Here is a 21,982-nt window from a genome sequence, read left to right as displayed (position 1 = left end):
TACTCCCCAAACTGATATGTAGATTCCATACAATCCCTATCAAAATTTCAATGGTGGTTTTTGCAGAAATGGAAAAGCTGATCCTAAATTTCACATGGAATTGGAGGGAATCCTGAATAACCAAAGCCATCTAGAAAAGGAACAAAATTAGAGAATTACTAGTTTCCTATTTCAAAAGTTCCTAAAAAGCTAGAGTAATCCAAACAGTGTGGTCCTGGTGAAAGGTTAAACATATAGATCAATGGAATAGAATTGAGAGTCTAGAAGTAAACTCGTAAGCCCATAGTCAGCTGATTTTTTGACAAAGGTGCAAAGACAATTCAGTCGGAAAAGAATAGTCAATTCAACAGGTGATGCTGGGACAACTGGACACTCTCATGCAAATGGATGGAGTTGGACCCCTACCTCACACCATATACACAAATTAACTCAAAATGGTTCTGTGTCCTAAATATAAGAGCTAAAATGGTAAAACTCTTAGAAAGGAAAGGACTAAGTCTCCATGACCTTGAATTTGCCAATAAACTTTTAGATATGAAACCAAATATGCAAGCAACAGAAGAAAAATGGATAAATTATCATTCATCAAAATTAAAATCTTTTGTGCTTCAAAAGATGCTATCAAGCAAGTGAAAATACAACCCACAAAGTATTTGAAATTATATATCTGATTAGGGCCTAGTATCTAGAATATATAAGGAAGTCTTACACAGCCAGGCACGGTGGCTCATGCCTGTTATCCCAACACGTTTGGAGGCCGATACAGGTGGATTGCTTGAGGCCAGGGATTTGAGACCTGCCTGGACAACATGGTGAAACCCCACCTCTACCAAAAATATGAAAATTAGCCAGCCTTATAACCTAGTCTCAAAAATAAACAAAGAAATGAAAATTTAAAAAATTAAAGAAGTCTTATAACTTAGCAACAAAAAGACAGCCCAAATAAAAAATGGGTGAAAGACATAGACTTAAACTTCTCCAGAGAAGATATAAAAATGGCCAAGAAGAACATGAAAAGATACTCAGCATCATTATTCACCAGAGAAATTCATATCAAAACCAGTCACCAAAAGGTAGAAACAGCTTAAATGTCCATCAAGTGATGAAAAGACGAACAAAATGTCATGTATCAATACAATGGAATATTAATTTGAAGGAATTAAGTATTATTAACTAAGAAGGAATAAAGTATTATGTGCCACAACGTGGATGAACCTTGAAAACATGTTAAGTAAAAGAAACCATACACAAAATGCCATATATATAGTAAGATTCCATATTCTGAAATATCCAGGGTAGGCAGATTCACGGAGACAGAAAGTAGACTAGTAGTTGCCAGTTACTGGGTATATGAGAAATGGGAAATAGTTGCTTCATTTTGGTATAGGCTTCATTTTAAGGTAATGAAAATGCTCCCAAATTAAATAGTGGCTGCGGTTGCACAATTCTGTGAATACACTAAAAACTACTGAATTGTACACTTTATAGGGTGAATTTCATTATATATGAATATATATCTTGAAGCTGTTACCAAGAGAAAGAGGCAGTTTAGACAGATTAGTGAGTTATCAACTTCATTATAAAATAAAATTCATGTACATTGTTCCTTAAGTAAGTAAATCTATATACCACATTTTCTGAAGCAGAACAGTCCATCTTCATCTGTTTAATAGGCCAGCCAAGTTTTTCTTTGTAGATAAGCAGTTATAAAAAATATTCAAGGTTCTCCTTTTGGGCTTGAGCATCACAGTGCCTTTTTCTGCCATCTGTCCACTTGTTCTGTCACTCCTGAAATCCTGATACTGTGCAAATGCTCAGAACAGCTCCTGTGGCCTCAGGAGTTTGTTGCATGTTTCCCATTCCCTAAAGCATGCTGCTGTCAAGGAAATTCAGTGTCTTCTTCATGGCAGTTCTGCTGGTGAGAAGTTCTAGGTATTGTGTTTTGTTTTGTTTTGTTTTTTTTAAGATAGATTCGCTCTCTGTCGCCTGGGCTGGAATGCAGTCTTACAATTACAGCTCATTGCAGCCTTGATGTCCCAGGCTCAAGCGATCCTCCCATCTCATCTTCCCAAGTAGCCAGGACCACAGGAGTGTACCACCACACCTGGCTAATTTTTTTATTTTTTGTAGAGGCAGCGTCTTGATATGTCACCCAGGCTGGTTTTGAACTCCTGGGCTCAAGTGATCCTCCCGCCTTGGCTTCCTAAAGTGCTAGAATTATAGGTATGAGCCACCATGCCCTGCCACTAGGCAATTTTGATTCTCCAGGTGCAGAACCCAATTACTTTGTCCTGTAATATTTCTCCTGGCTTTCATAACATAGTTGTACTCTAAGAAGTCACATTGTATACAACACTTGTTAAAATCTCTGCTTTTTTCCCAGACAGATGTACCAAGTTAGCCATTTTAACACATAATGTAAAGCACATACCACATATTTGGCCCCAGTCATGAAAGTAATTTTCAGCTTTGTCCTGCTGTCTTTTTATTCTCAATGACTTTTCTGGAAATGAAGTATTGGCACCATGCTCTGCTGTGTTTTTTGTTTTGTTTTGTTTTGTTTTGTTTTGTTTTTAAAGGGCCGTGTTGATTTGATTTATTTTTTAATCATCAGAAGCCAGGTAGCAGCTTGTAGTATGTAAAGTATGTCCTTGTGCCCTAAGCTGAAGGAGCAGAGACCCACTAGCAGAAATGAGAGAATCAGGCCGTGGAGCTTTGAGGTCTCTTCAAATCTGGTCTTCTGGTAACTAAAAATTTCTCGTCACTCAGCATTTCTGAACTTCAGCAGGTGGGCAATAACTAATACTTAAAAATATGTCCACAAGTACTACAGGATCGTGGCTGTCTTCTTCATTGTTAAAGTTTAAATTATATTCATATATAGTATGAATGTATTCCTCTGCATTCACATTTTTTATAATTAATTATCCAAGTATAGAATGAATCATATCTTTTTGTTAGCCAGATTACTGGGATAAACAGATCCCAACCTTCCCCTCTTTACCAAATAAGAGAGCTTCCTATAGAATTTCCTAGGTAAAAGACAGGCATCTTCTCTAAAAAACAGTGATGAATTCATCTAACTGTGTAGTGTTTAGTTTTCTTTAAGTAAAAAGTTAAATGAGGAATTGAGTGATTTTTCATATGCAGATTTTATTTCTTGATGATTGTGTCTGGCCTTGTGGAGGGACGGAGTGACTTTAGGTGGAATAACTGGATCTGTTTGCTCTTGAGAAGCAGGCGCAAGTCCACGAAGGAAAGGCAGGGAGACAGATGGCTGGCTATTGTGTTACAACCATCATCTGCTGGGCCCTGAGCAAATATTAAGTGAATAATATATATGTAATTGGTGTGAAAGTACAGTTGCAACATTTCTAATATGGTTTGGAGGATGGCTACTTCTTGAACATTTGTGTTTTATAGAATGCTATGTTGAAATGTTTCTGTTTTTAGGGTTAAACCATTTTAAACTGCTTTAAAGTGAACATTTTCCCCCATTTTGACACCACTGTGCAATATTTTGAATTGAAATGGCCTGTAATCGCCCTTTTTTATTTTCCATAACAACATGAGCACTAAATTATAGCTGTGCAATTATGTAAACAATGGAAATGCTTCCAGAACGAATCCTTCCTTTTAAATTTTCATTTTGTGTAATTGTTGGAAGGTTTGGAGCCATAATAAACAAAATTATTTTACACATTTATCGCTCTAAAGGTCAATTATAAGGGAACGAAAGAAACAACACTATGCAAAATGAATAAACCAATTTCTGTTGCCATCACCATATGTTTTTCTTATCACTTATGGTTTTTCCAGTTACTGTGTACATAGCATTCAATTAAAGCGATTCATTTACCAGGCTGAATATGGTTTGTGTTTATAGAACTGTGCTTTGGAGGAGAGGAAACAACACGCCTCTATTTGAATTACCTGATTTTTTGCAAGATCAGTGATAAGAGACAGATGTTCTCACCAGTTACTTTCTCATAACCAGAATCTTTTGATAAGCTACAGATTCACAATTATCATCTTAGTGATCTTTTCACACTCAGTGTATAGTATTCACTTGGACTTTTAACCAGAGCAAGAGAAAAATACTAGTTTGGTGATCTGTTCACTATATTGCAACATTTTGCAGGATGAATTTTAATTTCTTTGAACAAAAGCTTGTGAAAGATCTTTGTCTACGTGTCATATGTTCAACTCTCAAGAATAAACCTCATTTTATTTTAGATTCCATATATCATTGAGCCTATTGTTTAGTTTGTGGTTTAGTCTATTTAACGTGTGAAAAAGAAACTAATTCTTGCTATAAAACTAACTTGAACTTCTTTGTATTAAGTTCTAGAACTCCTTAGAAAAATGAATCCTAGAAAATCTAAAATGATAATTTTCCTGTTTTTCTTTCAGTATTTGCCTTGTAAAACACTATGGCTAATTGCCGTAAACCTTTGTTAAGGGTGTTGCTTGAAAGCACTAATTTCTAGAGCTTTTGAATTTCTAGGGTAATGTGCGATCTAAGAGGCTTGTTTGTGTGCCACCTTTGAAATGTCTTAAACTATTCTTTCTGTAGATCAGCAAAATAATAGTTCACTGAATTATACAAACTACACCTATAAAGTAAATTTTACAAAGTAAAACTCTTCAGAGTCCTTCTCTTTTTGAAAAATAATTATTTACTTGCTATTCTACTTACTTCTTTATGGCTCTTTTCATTTTACAAAGGCATATGTTCTTATCTCCTATCCCATTACATACAACTCCGTAAGGGAGTATCATTTCATTTTACGGAAGAGAAGCATGAAGCTCTGGGTATGACATGATCTGCCCACAGTCACACAAGGCTTTGGACCTAGGCCTCATGGCTCAAGGTCTAGAGTTATTTTCACCACGTCAGAGTGCAGGGCCGTTTCTCACTAGCCATCTCAGTGGAGGCAGCGCTGAATAGCATTGAATCACACAGTAGAAAGGATGGCCCCTTTCCTCCTCTCTGCAGGTCCTTGTGATACTGTTAGGTAGGCCAGCTGGAGTTGAGAGAAGTTATTCTTTCACACCACCCTGACATTGCATTCTGTGCTTATATTCAACAAGGAGAGCTGGTCTCAGACCCAAAGACTTCATCAGAGGATGGTATTTTTAGCAAAAATTTAGCAGCATTGATTACTGTCATTGTATTACTTGAGTTACTTTTTACTTATGAGAAAGGATACACATAAGTTTTTCAGAATAATTGGGCCATTATTCTAAGCGAAGTAACTCGGGAATGGAAAACCAAACATTGTATGTTCTCACTCATAAGTGGGAGCTAAGTTCTGAGTACGCAGAGGCATAAGAATAATACAGTGGACTTTGGGGACTTGGGGGAAAGGGTGGAAGGGGGTGAGGGATAAAAGACTACAAATTGGGTATAGTGTTTACTGCTTGGGTGATGGGTGCATCAAAATCTCACAAATCACCACTAAAGAACTTACTCATCTGACCAAATAGCGCCTGTTCCCCAAAAACCTATGGAAATAAAAAAATTAAAACATGAGTCACTTTGAAAAACCTGTTAGGCAAGTAATGTTCACTTTGGACAGGGAGATGGCAAAAGGCATGAGGATTGCACATGAATGACTCATGTCTGAGAGCATCATTCTTTCCCATGTATATATAAAGCCCTGGAGGCTGTGAGGAAGGTTTCAGATTTTTATTATATTTTTCAAAGACTTCTGTTATAGCTGTGTCTTAATGTATGGTGGGGATGGTGAAAGAAGGATTCTACTGAGTTAGAAATGAGTGGGGCATTTTGTAGATGTCCCGCTATTGGGAATATGCAGCAGCTCTTCTTTGAGTACCACGTGGTTATTCCTAATTTTAAAACGTTATCACAAAGATACAATCTTCGAGTTGTTCCACTTCAGTGTGGAGAAGCAACAGAAGCAGGCATATGGCCATAATTTGGCTGACTGGTCATATAGTTCCCTCTTTAACCCCCCCATTTACCCTCCCCCAGTGCTGTCTTTGGCGACTTCACACAGGCGCTGTGTCTCCTCAGGGCGCTGTCTTACGTGGGTGGCAGGGTAGGGTAGGCTAGCCATCTGTTATTTTGCCCTCTCTTTCCAACCTTCTTGCTCATAGTAGCAGGTTCCGTTGAAGTGATTGGCTGAGGTCCAGGGGGTGAGGGAGCCATGTGACTTTATCCCAGCTACATGCCTATCTGCTGTCTTTAGCATCAGTATAGCAACTTAGTCATATTTTTTGAATGCCCCATTTTACAGATTGTTGCCTTTACACATACAAATCTTACAACGCAAAATGAATTCATTTACAAATTGTGGTATTAGCTTGTTAAAGGATTTAGTTCATAATTCCCATAAATTTAGCCTAGAAAAGCATTTTTTAATTAAAACTCTAAATTCCAGTGGTGAAAAGGGGCTTATTTGATTCAAGTATGTGCTAAAGATTTTTAAAGCCCACAAGCTTCAAGGTTTAGTTCCACATCTCAACAGATGGAATTAACACAAACATAACAAAGTTAACATCATGGTTGTTTGCATTATTAATCTTCAAATGCATGGCATTCTGCTACCTTGCTAGCCAGGTTTGCACGAATCCTTTCATTGCAACATATGTCAACAGAAATGTGCTTCCATCTGCTGCCGAATAGCTTGATGCCTGATATTCCGAGACAAGGCCCAGCACAATGAGTACCTCTGTGAGTAATTACAGGTGTGTGCTGAGGAGCCTAGGGCATTAATCAGAGGCTTAATTATGAAAAAGGTGGATCTTTTGTTCCACTCTTGGATCCTGAGTTTACCACACACTTTCTAAACTGCAGCATCCATCTGCTCGGTCCCTTAGAATGTTTGCCTTGACTGATATGGACCTTAAAGTATATCAAAGGACGTGATTAAAGCAGGCTTAAACATTAACCTGGAAGAAGCATGGTTCATGTTTTTTTTCTTCCTTCCTTCCTTTTTCACTTATCTATCTATTTATCTGTTTGTTTCTGATGTAGGAAAAAAGTCTGCTGAAATGCTAAAACTTTAAATTAGTACTTGCTAAACTATTTACCATATGTGAACTCTACTGAATTAAGCATTATACAGTAATTTTAAGAATGTAAATATCAAGATTTGTAGAAACTAAGACCCATGTAAAGAAAAAAAAGTCTTAGGAAAAATGGTTTGTGAACACATACAAATTTTTTTAGGAAGATAAGTTGTTAAATGCGGTAATTTTTATTATGACAGACTGAACATGTTAGAATTTAGCATGTTACTACTGCTTTGCTCTAATGTGATACTGATAGAATTAAATCAGGATTATTTTTAAGGATTTTTTAGATAACCATACTGAAATCTAAGAAAAGAAACTAGGATTTTGTGTGTGTGTGTGTGTGTGTGTGTGTGTGTGTGTGTGTGTGTGTGTGTGTGTGGAGATTTTGCTTCTTACTCTTATATTGAGACTATAATAGGTTGTATAACTATAAGTCACATAACTATAGTATAGTCATGTAACATTTCAGTCAGTGGCAGACCACATATATGATGGTGGTCCTGTAAGATTATAGTGCTGTGTTTTTACTGAACCTTTTCTGTGCTAAATGTGGTTTGATATGCAGACAATTTCCATTGTGTTACAATTGCCTACACTATTCGGTATAGTAACATGTTGTGCACATTTGTATCCTGGATGTGTAGTAGGCATCTACCATCTAGGTTTGTGTAAGTCACTCTATGATGTTCACAAGATGATCATAGATTGCCTAACAACACATTTCTTAGAATGTATCCTCATCATAAAGCGACACGACTGTACTTCAGTGTGTGTTTTGATTAATGTACATGGCCAACAGCTGCGTAAGTTTGTGGTTTGTGGTTTTCTTACTAATTCCTGTTACACACACACACACACAAACACGCTTGCACAGATGGCTTCAGAGATGTGGCCTGGCCATGGATGGCATGAATGCTGTCCAGTGGTGGACCCATGATCTGCCACAGGCAAGAATTAGATATCTGCTTCAGACCAGAGCTGGGGGGTGAGGGGCCATCCAGCCATCAGTGAGAGGCCATTACACACACAGGAACACAAGATGTCTGGGGCAGATGATGCTCTTCACACTGCACTCTGTGCAAAAGGCTACTGTTGCACTTTGTACTTGCACTGAGATCACACATATACTCAGAGCCATGCTGTTTCCCTGACCTTAGCATTTCACTGATTACGTCACCTTAGCACTCTGCATATTCCCATTTCTGAACACATAAAACTATCTGAAGAGTGAAATTTTCCATGTCTTTGCCTACTTTAAGATATTTTAATGTAACTGTGCTTTAACTGTGGCCAATTGAAAGCTAAAGACAGGACATTTGTTTTAGTGATAGATATTTGAAGGTTTTAATTACATATTTACCTCATTACTCCTGTAGCTTGTCCAAGGAGCCTACCTTTACATGGAAGACAGACGAAATGTCTAGTCTCAGAGCCATGATTTAGATTTTGGATAATTCATCTTACAGCTTGGGGTCTCCAATCTTACCTTTAAAATGGGTACAATAATCCTTGGAGTAACTCTGTTTCCAATATCCCTTTCACTGAAAATTTTCTGTAATCTGTGCTCTCTTGGATTATTATACAGTGGTCATATGTACCACTACAAACACTACTTTGGAATTTTGTGTTTGAACATTACGATTGTGTTTTTTCTTATCTTCCCTTTTAGGATATCTTAAATACGATCATAAGGCACTGTCCACCCCGCTTTTTCTCCCTGGGTTTTCCTGGCTTCTCAATGCTGGTGGGGGACTTCATCACGGCCGCTGCCAGGGTCCTTAGCACAGACATGTTGACGGTGAGTATGACAATGCTCAGCATCCCAGCTCCCAAGAGGCTTCACAATCGCTAACAAGGTTCAGATTTCTCCACTCTTAACAGGTGTTGACTCATTAGTGCAATGTGAAACTGGGCTCTCAGGGTAGATACCCTGGCAGCTGATGTGTGAAATTGTAGGATAAGATGACACACTGGTTTTGGAAAGGCGTTTCATCAAAAGGCCAAAGTGTGAGAAATCATATCCTCACTAATATTTCAGCACATTTACACAGTCAGAAGCAGGACTTGTCTCTTAGAATATTATTAGCATTTTCCAGTAAATGGTGACACAGACATAAATGTCTAAAATAGAGAGTTTTAAAATGTACATTAGCAGTAAGATTTTTTTTTGTTTTTAAATTAAGTCTTGGTTATTATAAGTCTCATAGAAAATATTTTCTTAAAATGTTAGAACAGTAAAGTCTTAACTAGAAGTAAATATGTATTCTCTTAATAACATGCCAGAATACTTTGGCAGAATTTTTGTAATAAAAAATTAGAAGTGGACTAAATGATCAGTAAGGGCTACAAAAAAATTATTTTTACTCTCTACATTTACCTCTAGTACTAAGGCAGTATCTTTTCTTTTCTTTTTTTGTTGTTGTTTTTCAAGAGATAGGGTCCCATTCATTCTCTGCCCAGGCTGAAGCGCACTGGTGCTGTCGTGCCTAGCTCACTGTAACCTCAAACTCCTGAGCTCAAGTGATCCTCCCACCTCAGCCTCCTGAGTAGTTAGGACTGCAGGTACACGCCATTATGCCTGGCTGATTTTTAAATTTTTTGTAGAGATTGGAGTCCCTCCATGTTGCCCAGATTGGTCTCAAACTCCTAGCCTTAAATGATCCTCCTGCCTCAGCCTCCAAAATGTTAGGATTACAGGTGTGAGCCACTGCACATGGCCAAAGCAATATCTTAATGCCTTTTTGAGAGAATACTGTTATACATTTAAAGTTAAAGGGCCTTTTCCATTTGTGCTCTATAAGCTGTTATATATTCGAGTTATCTTTGCCCCTTCAAATGGTATAAATAAAATTAGCTTTACTATTTGCTAAGCATTGGTGTCGAAATCAGTGTTGCCATCCAACAACCTAAATCTTGTTTGATATGAGATTACTTTTTCACTTATTTCTTCTTTGCAGGATAAATTCAAACTTCAAGCCCTTGGTTTTAAATTAAATTGTTTAAAAATACTTCCTGTAGCTGGTATTTCATGTTGGTGCTTTCACACACTAACTTTTTCTTATAAAGATAAATTAGAAAACAAAGAGAAGTGAAAAGAGACAGGAGCAAAAGGGAAGAAATGTAAAAGAGAACAAGAGGCCAGGCATGGTGGCGTATGTATAGTCACAGCTATAGGAGACTCAGGAAGCCAAGGAATCACTTGAGATCAGGAGTTTGAGTTCAGCCTGGGCAGCATAACAAGACCCCATCTCTTAAAAAGAAAAAAAAAAGTAGAAGAAGAAAAATGTTGAATTTGTTCAACTGTGGCTTTATCGTAAATAATTATGACAACTTTTCATACTTCATTATTTCTGAAAAAATTTAGGATAATCTCAAAGAATTTTCAAATGTATTTTAACCATTCACATCAACTTTCAAAAAAATTACAAGATACAAGAAGGGAAATCATACTTCTTTATTGAAATACTCATTTTTTAAAATTATACTTAAGTTCTGGGATACATGTGTAGAACGTGCAAGTTTGTTACATAGGTATACATGTGCCATGGTGGTTTGCTGCACCCATCAACCCGTCACCTACATTAGGTATTTCTCCTAATGCTGTCCCTCCCCTTGCCCCCCACCCCCTGACAGGCCCCAGTATGTGATATTCCCCTCGCTGTGTCCATATGTTCTCATTGTTCAGCTCCCACTTATGAGTGAGAATATGCAGTGTTTGGTTTTCTGTTTCTGTGTTAGTCTGCTGAGAATGATGGTTTCCAGCTTCATCCATATCCCTGCAAAGGACACGAACTTACTCTTTTTTGTGGCTGCACAGTATTCCATGGTATATATATGCCACATTTTCTTTATCCAGTCTATTATTGATGGGCATTTGGGTTGGTTCCAAGTCTTTGCTATGGTAAATAGTGCTGCAATAAACATACATGTGCATGTGTCTTTATAGCAGCATGATTTATAATCCTTTGGGTATATACCCAGTAATGAATGGGATTGCTGGGTCAAATGGTATTTCTAGTTCTAGATCGTTGAGGAATCGCCACCCTGTCTTCCACAACGGTTGAACTAATTTACACTCCCACCAACAGTGTAAAAGCATTCCTATTTCTCCACATCCTCTCCAGCATCTATTGTTTCCTGACTTTTTTTTTTTTTTTTGAGACAGAGTCTTGCTCTGTCACCCAGTAGCTGGGACTACAGGCACCCACCACCATGCCCAGCTATTTTTTTTATGTTTTTAGTAGAGATGGAGTTTCACCGTGTTAGCCAGGATGGTCTCGATCTCCTGATCTCGTGATCCTCTTGCCTGGGCCTCCCAAAGTGCTGGGATTACAGGTGTGAGCCACCGTGCCCGGCCTATTGTTTCCTGACTTTTTAATGATTCTAACTGGTGTGAGGTGGTATCTCGTTGTGGTTTTGATTTGCATTTCTCTAATGACCAGTGATGATGAGCTTTTTTTCATATGTTTGTTGGCCACATAAGTCTTCTTTTGAGAAGTATCTGTTTATAACCTTCACCCACTTTCATATGGGGTTGTTTGTTTTTTTTTCTTTTTTTTACCATATACAGTTTTATTTTTTAATTTATTTTTAATTTTATTTTATTTTTATTATTATACTTTAAGTTCTAGGGTACATGTGCATAATATGCAGGTTTGTTACATATGTATACATGTGTCATGTTGGTGTGCTGCACCCATTAACTCGTCATTTACATTAGATATATCTCCTAATGCTATCCATCCCCGCTCCCCCCGCCCCACGACAGGCCGTGGTGTGTGATGTTCCCCTTCCTGTGTCCAAGTGTTCTCATTGTTCAGTTCTCACCTATGAGTGAGAACATGCAGTGTTTGGTTTTTTGTCCTTGCGATAGTTTGCTGAGAATGATGGTTTCCAGCTTCATCCATGTTCCTACAAAGGACATGAACTCATCCTTTTTTATGGCTGCGTAGTATTCCATGGTGTATATGTGCCACATTTTCTTAATCCAGTCTGTCATTGATAGGCATTTGGGTTGGTTCCAAGTCTTTGCTATTGTGAATAGTGCCGCTATAAACACACGTGTGCATGTGTCTTTATAGCAGCATGATTTATAATCCTTTGGGTATATACCCAGTGTTTTTTTCTTATAAATTTGTTTAAGTTCCTGCCGGGCTTGGTAGCTCACGCCTGTAATCCCGACACTTTAGGAGGCTGGGGCAGGCAGATCATCAGGTCAAGAGATCGAGACCATCCTGGTTAACACAGTGAAACCCCGCCTCTAATAAAAATAAAAAAAAACTAGCTGGGTGTGGTGGCACATGCCTGTAGTCCCAGCTACTCAGGAGGCTGAGGTAGGAGAATCGCTTGAACCTGGGAGGCGGAGATTGCAGCAAGTCGAGATCGCACCACTGCACTCTAGCCTGGGTGACAGAGCATGACTCCGTCTAAAAAAAAAAAATGGTTTAAGTTCCTTGTAGATTCTGGATATTAGCCCTTTGATGGTTAGATTGCAAAATTTTTCTCCCTTTCTGTAGGTTGCCTGTTCACTCCAATGATAGTTTCTTTTGGTGTGCAGAAACTCTTTAGTTTAATTAGATCCCATTTGTCAATTTTGGCTTTTGTTGCCATTGCTTTTGGTGTTTAGGTCATGAAGTTTTTGCCCATGCCTATGTCCTGAATGGTGTTGCCTAGGTTTTTTTCTAGGGTTTTTATGGTTTTAGGTCTTATGTTTAAATCTTGAATACGTCTTGAGTTAATTTTTCTATAAGGTGTAAAGAAGGGGTCCAGTTTCAGTTTTCTGCATATGGCTAGCCAGTTTTCACATCACCATTTACTAAATAGGGAATCCTTTCCCCATTGCTTGTTTTTGTCAGATTTGTCAGAGATCAGATGGTTGTTGATGTGTGGTGTTATTTCTGAGGCCTCTGTTTTGTTCCATTGGTCTATGTATCTGTTTTGGTACCAGTACCATTGCTGTTTTGGTTACTATATCCTTGTAGTAGAGTTTGAAGTCAGGTATCGTGATGCCTCCAGCTTTGTTCTTTTTGCTTAGGATTGTCTTGGCTATATGGGCTCTTTTTTGGTTCCATATGAAATTTAAAGTAGTCTTTTCTAATTCTGTGAGGAAAGTCAATGGTAGCTTGATGGGAATAGCATTGAATCTATAAATTACTTTGGGCAGTATGGCCATTTTCATGATGTTGATTCTTCCTATCCATGAGCATGGAATGTTTTTCCATTTGTTTGTGTCCTCTCTTATTTCCTTGAGCAGTGGTTTGTAGTTACCCTTGAAGAGGTCCTTCACATCCCTTGTAAGTTGTATCCCTAGGTATTTTATTCTCTTCGTAGCAGTTGTGAATGGGAGTTCACTCACGATTTGGCTCCCTGCTTGTCTATTATTGGTGTATAGGAATGCTTGTGATTTTTGCACATGGATTTTGTATCCTGAGACTTTGCTGAAGTGTCTTACCAGCTTAAAGAGTTTTTGGGCTGATAAGATGAGGTTTTCTAAATATACAATCATGTCATCTGCAAACAGATAATTTGACTTCCTATTTGAATACCCTTTATTTCTTTATCTTGCCCGATTGCCCTGGCCAGAACTTCCAATACTATGTTCATTATTTACCAAGAGAGTTTCCTGTAAAAATGTTGGAGCCCTTCCTAGAGATAATATCACACATGGTGGTCATTTTCTGTCAGTGTGGCTAGGTGGGCTATTAAAGTAGCCTTACAGATATACAGTTGGCTAATAGTACAGTAGCCCCACTTTATCCTCAGTTTCACTTTCTGATATCAGTTACCACAGTCAGTGGTGGTCCAAAAATATTAAATGGAAGATTCTAGAAATAATTCAGAGCTTTACATTGCACCCCATTCTGAGTAGCATGATGAAACCTTGAGCTGTCCTGGCCCATCCTGCCCGGGACATGGATCATTGCTTTGTCCAGTGGATCCACGTGGTATCTGCTACCCAGCCATTAGTCACTTAGTGGTCATATCTGTTATTAGGTGGACTGTTGTGATATCACAGTGCTTGTGTTCAGGTAATCTTTATTTTACATAATAGCCCCAAAGCACAAGAGTGTCATATTGTTATAATTGTTCTATTTCATTATTAGCAGCTATTGCTAATCTCTTACTGTGCCTAATTTATAAATTAAAATTTTTTCACAGGTATGTATGTATTGCAAAAACCATAGTGTATATAGGGTTTGGTACTATCCACAGTTTCAGTCATCCACTGAGGGGGTCTTGGAATGTATCCCCTTCAAATAAGAGAGAACTGCTATATATGAAAAATGCTCAGGGTCACCAGGGAAATGCAAATTAAGATCACAGTGAGATAATTACCTCACACCTGTTAGGATGGCTTTCACCAAAAAGACAAAAGATACGTGTAGGCAAGGATGTGGAGGAAAGAGAACTCTTGTATAAGTAAAAAAAAAAAAAAAAAAAAAAATTCTCCTGACTTTTATTTGAATTCATTATATATTGCCTAGATTGCGATATATAATGCCCATTTATTATTCCATTCCCTCTGTGATCACCAATTACCAAAATAGTGATTCTTCCTTATTTGAGGCCTCTGACAGAAAAAACTAGAATGAGATTTGACATCACAACCAACACATTCCCAAAGACATAGGTTAAAAACATATTGATAAGGATCAATATGTATATTAAAACAATATGTATATCAAAACATTATGTTGTATATACTTTAAATATATAAATTTTTATTAATTATACTTTAGTAAAGCTGGAAAAAAAGAATCAACACAATAGAGACTACTCAAATCAAAGATGGTATAAAGGTAAATGTAAAGGTCAAATTCACATAAAGAAGTGTTGCCAAGATGGGAAAATAAATAATGAAAGCATAACCAGAACCTGGAAAAACACAAACTAGAAAATGTGGAGGGAAGGAAGTATTGAAATATAAACTTCAAAAAATTCAGAAAGGATGAAATACAAAACCAGCTTGCAATAAAGAAAAAAGTGTTATGTTCTTTGAAACTACAATAAAAGAGACATGAGTGCCTTATCTTTTAAGTTTTCTGACGGTATCGAATTTGCTTGGTCTTTAGCACATATATCAATGTTATGTAATGTTATATACATTTCTCTTAACTATCTGCCTGAGGTATGATAGTAGGAATAAATGTTACAGCCATGAATCGATTTTTAATTCTGTTTTCAAATATTGCACATGAGTGTGTGGGTTAGTGAATGGTTGGGTACTGGGTATGCTAGTCATACCATTTTTCCTACACATCTTCATCCCCGTGTACACTTTTGGTGGGAAGGTAAATTGGTGCAGCCATTATGGAAAACAGTATGGAGGTTTCTCAAAAAGTTAAAAATAGAAGTACCATATGACCCAGCAATCCCACTTCTGGGTATATATCCAAAGGAACTGAAATCAGTATGTTGAAGAAATATCTGCACTCCCATGTTCAGTGCAGCAGCATTCACAATAGCCAGGATATGAAAGCAACTTAAATGTCTATTGACAGATGAATGGATAAAGGAAATATGATACATATCTCCAGTGGAGTGTTATTCAGCCTTTAAAAAATGAAGGAAATTCTGTCATTTGCAACAACATGAATGAACCATTTTTCCAAATGAAAGAAGCCAAACTCAGAAAGATAAATACTGTGTGGTGTCACTTATATGTGGAATCTAAAAAAGTCCAACTCCTAGAAGCAGAGAGTAGAATGGTGGTTCCCAGGGGCTGTGGTTGGGGTAGGGGGAGATGGGATGATGTTTGTCAGTGGATCAAAAGTTTCAGTTATGCCAAATGAATGAGTTCTGGAGATCTCAGCATGGTCACTATAATTAATAATACTATATTATAAACTTGAAATTTGCTAAGAGAGTAGATCTCAAGTGTTGACAACTCACGCATAAAGGAACTATATGAGGTGATATATTAATTCACTTGTTTGTGTTAATCATTTTATAATGTATTTGTATATCAAAACATGTTGTATATACTTTAAATATACAAATTTTTATTAATTATGCTTTAGTAAAGTTGAAAAAAGAATCAACACAAATTAATAAAGTAGCCTTCCAAAATGTTTTTTTAAAAAGAGAGAGAATATGAATGAGAATGTGTAAGAGTTACATGAAGGAATGACACTCTGAATGATAGTACTTTCTTGTTTAAACTTGAGGTTAAAATTGTAGAGGAACTGGTGAAAGGTGTTTGGGCTGGAGCACACCTGCTCAGTCAGAATTTTCAGTTAGCACCAGGTAATTACCAGTTTGAAGTACCCCTGCTAGGTAGGACTGCCCCACTGAGGCAGTGGGGGAGGAAGATGCACAGATGGCTCACACAAGTCACCAAGAGATGAGGAGAAGCTTGTGCACAGCAACATTATTTGTAACAGCCAAAGCCTAGAGCCAATCCAAATGCCCATCAGCAGAACAGTTAAATTATAGTGTGTACATAAGATGGATTATTATATACAATGAAAACACAGGATCGGTTACATAACATAATGAGTGAAAGAAGTCAGACACAAAAGAACATATACTCTAATTTCATTTATTTAATTGAAAAACCAGACAAAACCAATCTGTGGTGTTACAGCAGAATACGGTTACTTTGCAGGAGGAGAGGCTATCATGGGAGGGGCACAAAGAGGACTTCTGTGGGTTGGTAATGATATTCTTCCTGTTGTCTGTCTCTTCGTCCTCAGGGCTCCTACCTCTGTCATCACTTCTCTCTCTGTGCACTCCACAAAGACGCATGCATTCAGTTCCTCTGAACACATCTGAATTGTTATCCCAGACTTTTCTCTCCTAACCTCAGGACAAGCATTTCAAAAAGTCTTCTTCAGAACAGTAATCTCCCCAGATACTCTGGGGGAAAGGGAAGGAAGAAAGCCAGGTTCATAGTCAAATAATTTTGGGAAATACACTTCTTCACTTGGAGATTCACAGTGTACAATAACATGTTAAAGGCTTTTGTTTAATTGTGCTTAGCCAAATGTCTCTGCAACGTCTTTTTCCCGGGAGTCTTTGATTTTGCCCTTTCACAGTCCCCGTGGCCCTAGTGGAACATACTTTGGGAACGACTGCTTCTGACCCTTTCAGCCTCCCGTCTCATGGACACCTTCCTCTTCCCTACTCAACTGGCTCCCTCACCCACCGCCAGCCTGCCTGATTTCTACTCTCCTCTGTGGCCCTTAGCAGTAGTTTGTTTTAGGTTTCCTAAACATCCTGAGCAGAACCAATCCTTGCCTCATCCCATGGAATAACTCTGCTGTGCTTTATATTGCCTTTTATTTACCTGTGTACTTAGGGGAACCAAGCTAGGTAAAAAAATGAAGGACTGGGCTCCCATGCTATCCTCAGTATGTTGCTCTGCTAGCAGGTGCTTCACTGAATTGTGTGTAGCTGTTATTTGCCTCTCCTCACCTACCTCACATACTGCGCCTCATCTCTCTGAGGGAGAAAAGCTCTCTTTGATTTTATAGCCCAAGTGCTTAACTGTAGGCTCAGTCTGGACCTGGAACTAGATGGCCTCAGTTCAAATCCAGGGTGCATCACTTAGGAGCCATATGACACCGAAAAACTGCTTAACTTCTTTGGCATCAGTTTTCTCACTGGAAAATGAAAACAGTAGCCTCTTCTTCATTGGGTTGGTGAGGGGACTTTATGAAGAAATGCTTGTACAGCACTTAGAAGAGTGCCTAGCACAGAGTGAGAACTCCTTAAATGTGAGCTTTCATTGTTTTATTACATAATAGTAGACAGATAGATGGACAGATAGGTGAGTAGATTGATGACAGACCTATGTAGTCCCCTATTCTTGGCTAACCATATCTGCTAGTGTTGGCTGAATTGAAATCTAGTGAAATGCCTTTTTTTTTTTTTTTGAGATGGAGTCTCACTCTGTTCCCTAGGCTGGAGTGCAGTGGCACCGTGTTGGCTACCTGCAACCTCCATCTCCTGGGTTCAAGCAATGCTCCTGCCTCAGCCTCCTGAGTAGCTGGGATTACAGGCGCCCACCACCATGCCTGGCTAATTTTTATATGTTTAGTAGAAAAGAGGTTTCACCATGTTGGCCAGGCTGGTCTCGAACTCCTGACTTCAGGTGATCCACCCGCCTCAGCCTCCCAAAGTGCTGGGATTACAGGTGTGAGCCACCGCACCCAGCCATGCCTTTTAAAATATATACCTAATCCTAACACTGGGCAAATAAAAGTATCTCACTAGATATAGTGATATAGTATCTCATTATATTTTTTCGTAAAGCAGTTCTTGGCAGTAGATGGGAAATTTGATAGTTTGTCTTCTCTTTCTACTCTCCGATAGTTACCTCCATCTCTACTTCCCTATGAATTTTCCTTAATTGTTCTTAACAGCAAAATGGTGTTCAGTTGATATCCTTTACCCTGCTTTGTTGAGAACATTAGCAGTAAAACAATGTAAACAGTCATGACAGAGTCATTGGCCTTTCTAATTCTGAATGAATCTGCAGATCAGTTTCCACAACACTTGTTTACATCCAAGTACAGTGATATTTTCCATTACTTAGAAATTTGCTTTTTCATTTAGGCAAACCTCTTTTGCTTAAATATGCACTTGGAAGAGAATAACTCGGCCAAGTTTGGTATTTTTTATCTAGGATGAAGAATAAAACATGTCACTTATTTAACGTTTCTAACTTACAAAAAGAGAAATGTGTGTGCTCCTCTTCCTTATGTGCAGGCGCCTCGTTCAGAGGCTGTCACTGTCCTCGGCTCTCTGGTCTGCTTTCCAAATACCTACCAGGAGATTCCTTTACTGCAGTCAGTGCCAGAAGTAAATGAGGCCATTACAGGAACTGAAGATGTCAAGGTACATAACACATTTGACTGTATCTCAAGTTTAGCACTTTTTATAATTCTAGATGTATGATTATCTCTTCCATTAGTGTATATTAATCTGCTTATTCCTGAAGTTTTGCTGTATCTTTTAAATGTTTCAGTAGTTGTTTCTAGAAGACTATTCATGGGCTATACATGTGTTAAATTCAGAGTATATTGCAGTTAGACCTTATAGCTGTAGCTATAGCAGGTGTTTTTTATTATACCTGTTTATTGGACCTAAGGATCATAATCATGTAGTGAATTGCCCTTTGTAATAATTTTATTAGCTTAACTAACTGCATTAGTGCATCAAGTTAATTTATAAGAAATAATGGAAATAAGCTAAATATTCAATCCCCTTGTTGGCCTGATTCAATACTGCTAATACTTTGAGATTCTAAATTATTTATTGGAGAATAAAAGTAAGCATTTGTTCTCTCCTCAGCTGACTTTGAGGTAAACAAAAATGCTTTTAGAATCCCAGAATCAATCAAACTATAAAACATAATTACAGTATATAATTCAGTGTACAACATATAATTCAATTGAAGTAAAAGAAAACCGAGATTTTCCTATCTGGAAGTCTGATTTGCTTTATACCAGAAGCGCTCTACTCCCGCGGGCTGAATGGCCTAAGGAGGCCCTGTGGAGACCCCCATCTTCCACCACCCGCTCCCCCAAGCCCAGTGTTCTTCTCCCCGCAGGCTCTCACTCATAGATGAGCTCTCTGAGCTCCCTGGTCGAACTTCAGTAGCTCCTGGCTGCCTGGAACATGGTCAGAACATGTGGGAAACCAACTATGACACAAAGTTTTTATTTTACTTAATTTTGTGTTTTTAGCATTACCTCATAAATATTTTACTGAAGAATGCCACAGAAGAACCAAATGAATATGCAAGGTAAATGTTGAATAAGAGTTAAACTATTTTAGAATTTTAAGATACACATTTATGTGTAAGTAGTTAATGTTACAAAAGAAAACACTTATTCTTTCACATAGCTCTTATACAGACTGAAAAGTCTAGGGAAGAATGATGCCAGGAAGATGCTTTGCATGATTATTTAAAAAGATGTCATTATTAAGTAAAAATTGTAAAGTGCAGAAGAGTATATAGTACACTATTTTGTGTGAGAAAAAGCAAGATTACAAATATAATCATGTATCCTCTGATATTTTCAAGAAGAAAGAAAATGAAAATATAAACCAAATATTTATAGAAATGGTGTATGTGTAGGGTAGTGACTCTCAACCAGTGATGATCTTTTACACCAGGAGACATTTGGCAGTGTCTGGAAATATTCTGACTGCTTCTGCCAGGCATCTGAGGTTGCTAGCAACCTATGATCAAGATATATGAGGTTTTCTGGGCCACTTACGTATTGAAAAGTTTCTGCCTCTCCTCCCAACGTGAAGACCAAAGCTGGGAATGCTAATGGAGGGGAACACCTGTCTCTGATCCTCAATTTCAAACCCCATAAGATCACCAGAAGCCCAGCTCAGCCTCTTACTCCCTCCTAGGAACGGTTCATGTTCTGCTCCCTCTGTAGCCTCATTCCAAGACAGCAGCCCATCATTCATCACTGCCTTACCAGCTATTTGATGATTTTAAGTGTTTTTTCTCTTGTATTTTGTCTAATTTCTTTGGTTATCTTCAGTAGATGGGTTAGTTCAAATTTCCTAGTCTGCTTTTACCAGAAGCTAAACTGATAATAATTTGCAAATATTAAGCTAACATTGCGTTTTTGGATAACCTCAACTTGGTTTATGTGATACCAGACTTGGTTTGGCTAATACTTTGTTCAGGAAAGTTGCTTTTATATTGATGGCCTATAATTTTCCTTCCCCATCCTTCCCTTATCAGGTTTGATTATAATTTTATAAAGTCTCACAAAATAAGTACTATTTCATTTTCTTTAATTAGAAAGAGTTTTTACAAAATTAGAGTTCTTGAGTATTTAGTAGACCTTGATGGTAAAACTACCTGGGTCTAATATTTTCTTGAGAAGATTAACCACTGACTCATTCTCTTCAGTGATTTTAGGACTATTAAGGTTTTCTTCTTCTTCTACTTTTTTTTTTTGACAGTACTGATAAACCAAACTTTTCTAGGAATTTGCCTGTTTCACCTAAATTTTAAAATATACTGGTATATGAGCTATGAGTTATCTCTATTATCTTTTTTTTTTTTTTGAGATGGGGTCTTGCTCTATCACCCAGGCTGGAGTGCAGTGGCGCAATCTCGGCTCACTGCAAACTCCACCTCCCGGGTTCACGCCATTCTCCTGCCTCAGCCTCCCGAGTAGCTGGGACTACAGGCGCCTGCCACCATGCCCGGCTAATTTTTTTGTATTTTTAGTAGAGACGGGATTTCACCGTGTTAGCCAGGATGGTCTCAATCTCCTGACTTCGTGATCTGCCCGCCTCAGCCTCCCAAAGTGCTGGGATTACAGGCATGAGCTACTGCGCACAGCCATCTCTATTATCTTTTATCTCTTTCACTTCTATGGTTACATCCACTTTTTAATCTCTGACACGTTTTGTGTATCCTCTGATTTTTTAATTAGTCTTGCCAAAAATTTGTCAATTTTATTAGTCTTTTCAAAGACTAGACTTTTGTCTTTGTTCAACTTCTCTATTTTATATTTGCTTTTATTTGCCACTGTCTGCTCTTTTCTATCCTTCCTTTTACTTTCTTTACAATCTTACCTTTAAGGTTATATATTATTTTCTTACCTTTAAGGTTATATATTTAGTATATTAATTTCTCTTCCACAGATATAAACATTTAAGACTATATGTTTATTGCTAGTTACTACTTTGTCTGAATTCTATAGGTATCTTTTTTTACTGATGTCTTAGTTAATTGCATTGTGGATCAAAATGTCTTACAGCAGTCTTTGAAATTGTTGAAATTTGCTTAATGACCCACTAGGTAGTCAGTTTTTGTCAGTATCCCATATAAACCTGAAAAAAATGAATGCCCAGTTCTTTGTTGGGCATAGTCTTCTAATTGTGTTTATTAAATTTTTTTACTACTGGCCTTCAAATATTCTGTATCCTGTCTGATTTTTTTCATCAGCTTGAT

General features: G+C 37.8%; 1 protein-coding gene across 20 annotated transcripts in view; it reads left to right on the top strand.

The window, feature by feature from the left end:
• RALGAPA2 (Ral GTPase activating protein catalytic subunit alpha 2) overlaps positions 1-21,982 on the top strand; it is a 326,217-nt gene that overhangs the window by 157,516 nt on the left and 146,719 nt on the right. For all 20 annotated transcript variants that reach the window (XR_010154291.1, XR_001712145.4, XM_063803184.1 and 17 more), the window contains 3 exons: positions 8,714-8,842; positions 18,757-18,885; positions 19,737-19,795. Coding sequence is in view for 18 of the 20 variants with exons in the window: in XM_063803184.1 (XP_063659254.1) it covers positions 8,714-8,842; positions 18,757-18,885; positions 19,737-19,795 (317 nt within the window). In the remaining 2 variants the exon portion in view is untranslated. The remainder of the gene's footprint in view (positions 1-8,713; positions 8,843-18,756; positions 18,886-19,736; positions 19,796-21,982) is intronic.

Source organism: Pan troglodytes, chromosome 21 (assembly GCF_028858775.2).
Source record: "Pan troglodytes isolate AG18354 chromosome 21, NHGRI_mPanTro3-v2.0_pri, whole genome shotgun sequence".
NCBI classification, from domain to species: domain Eukaryota; kingdom Metazoa; phylum Chordata; class Mammalia; order Primates; family Hominidae; genus Pan; species Pan troglodytes.
The sequence above is the reverse complement of the archived record's forward strand: the minus strand, read 5'-3'. Positions and strand labels throughout refer to the sequence as shown.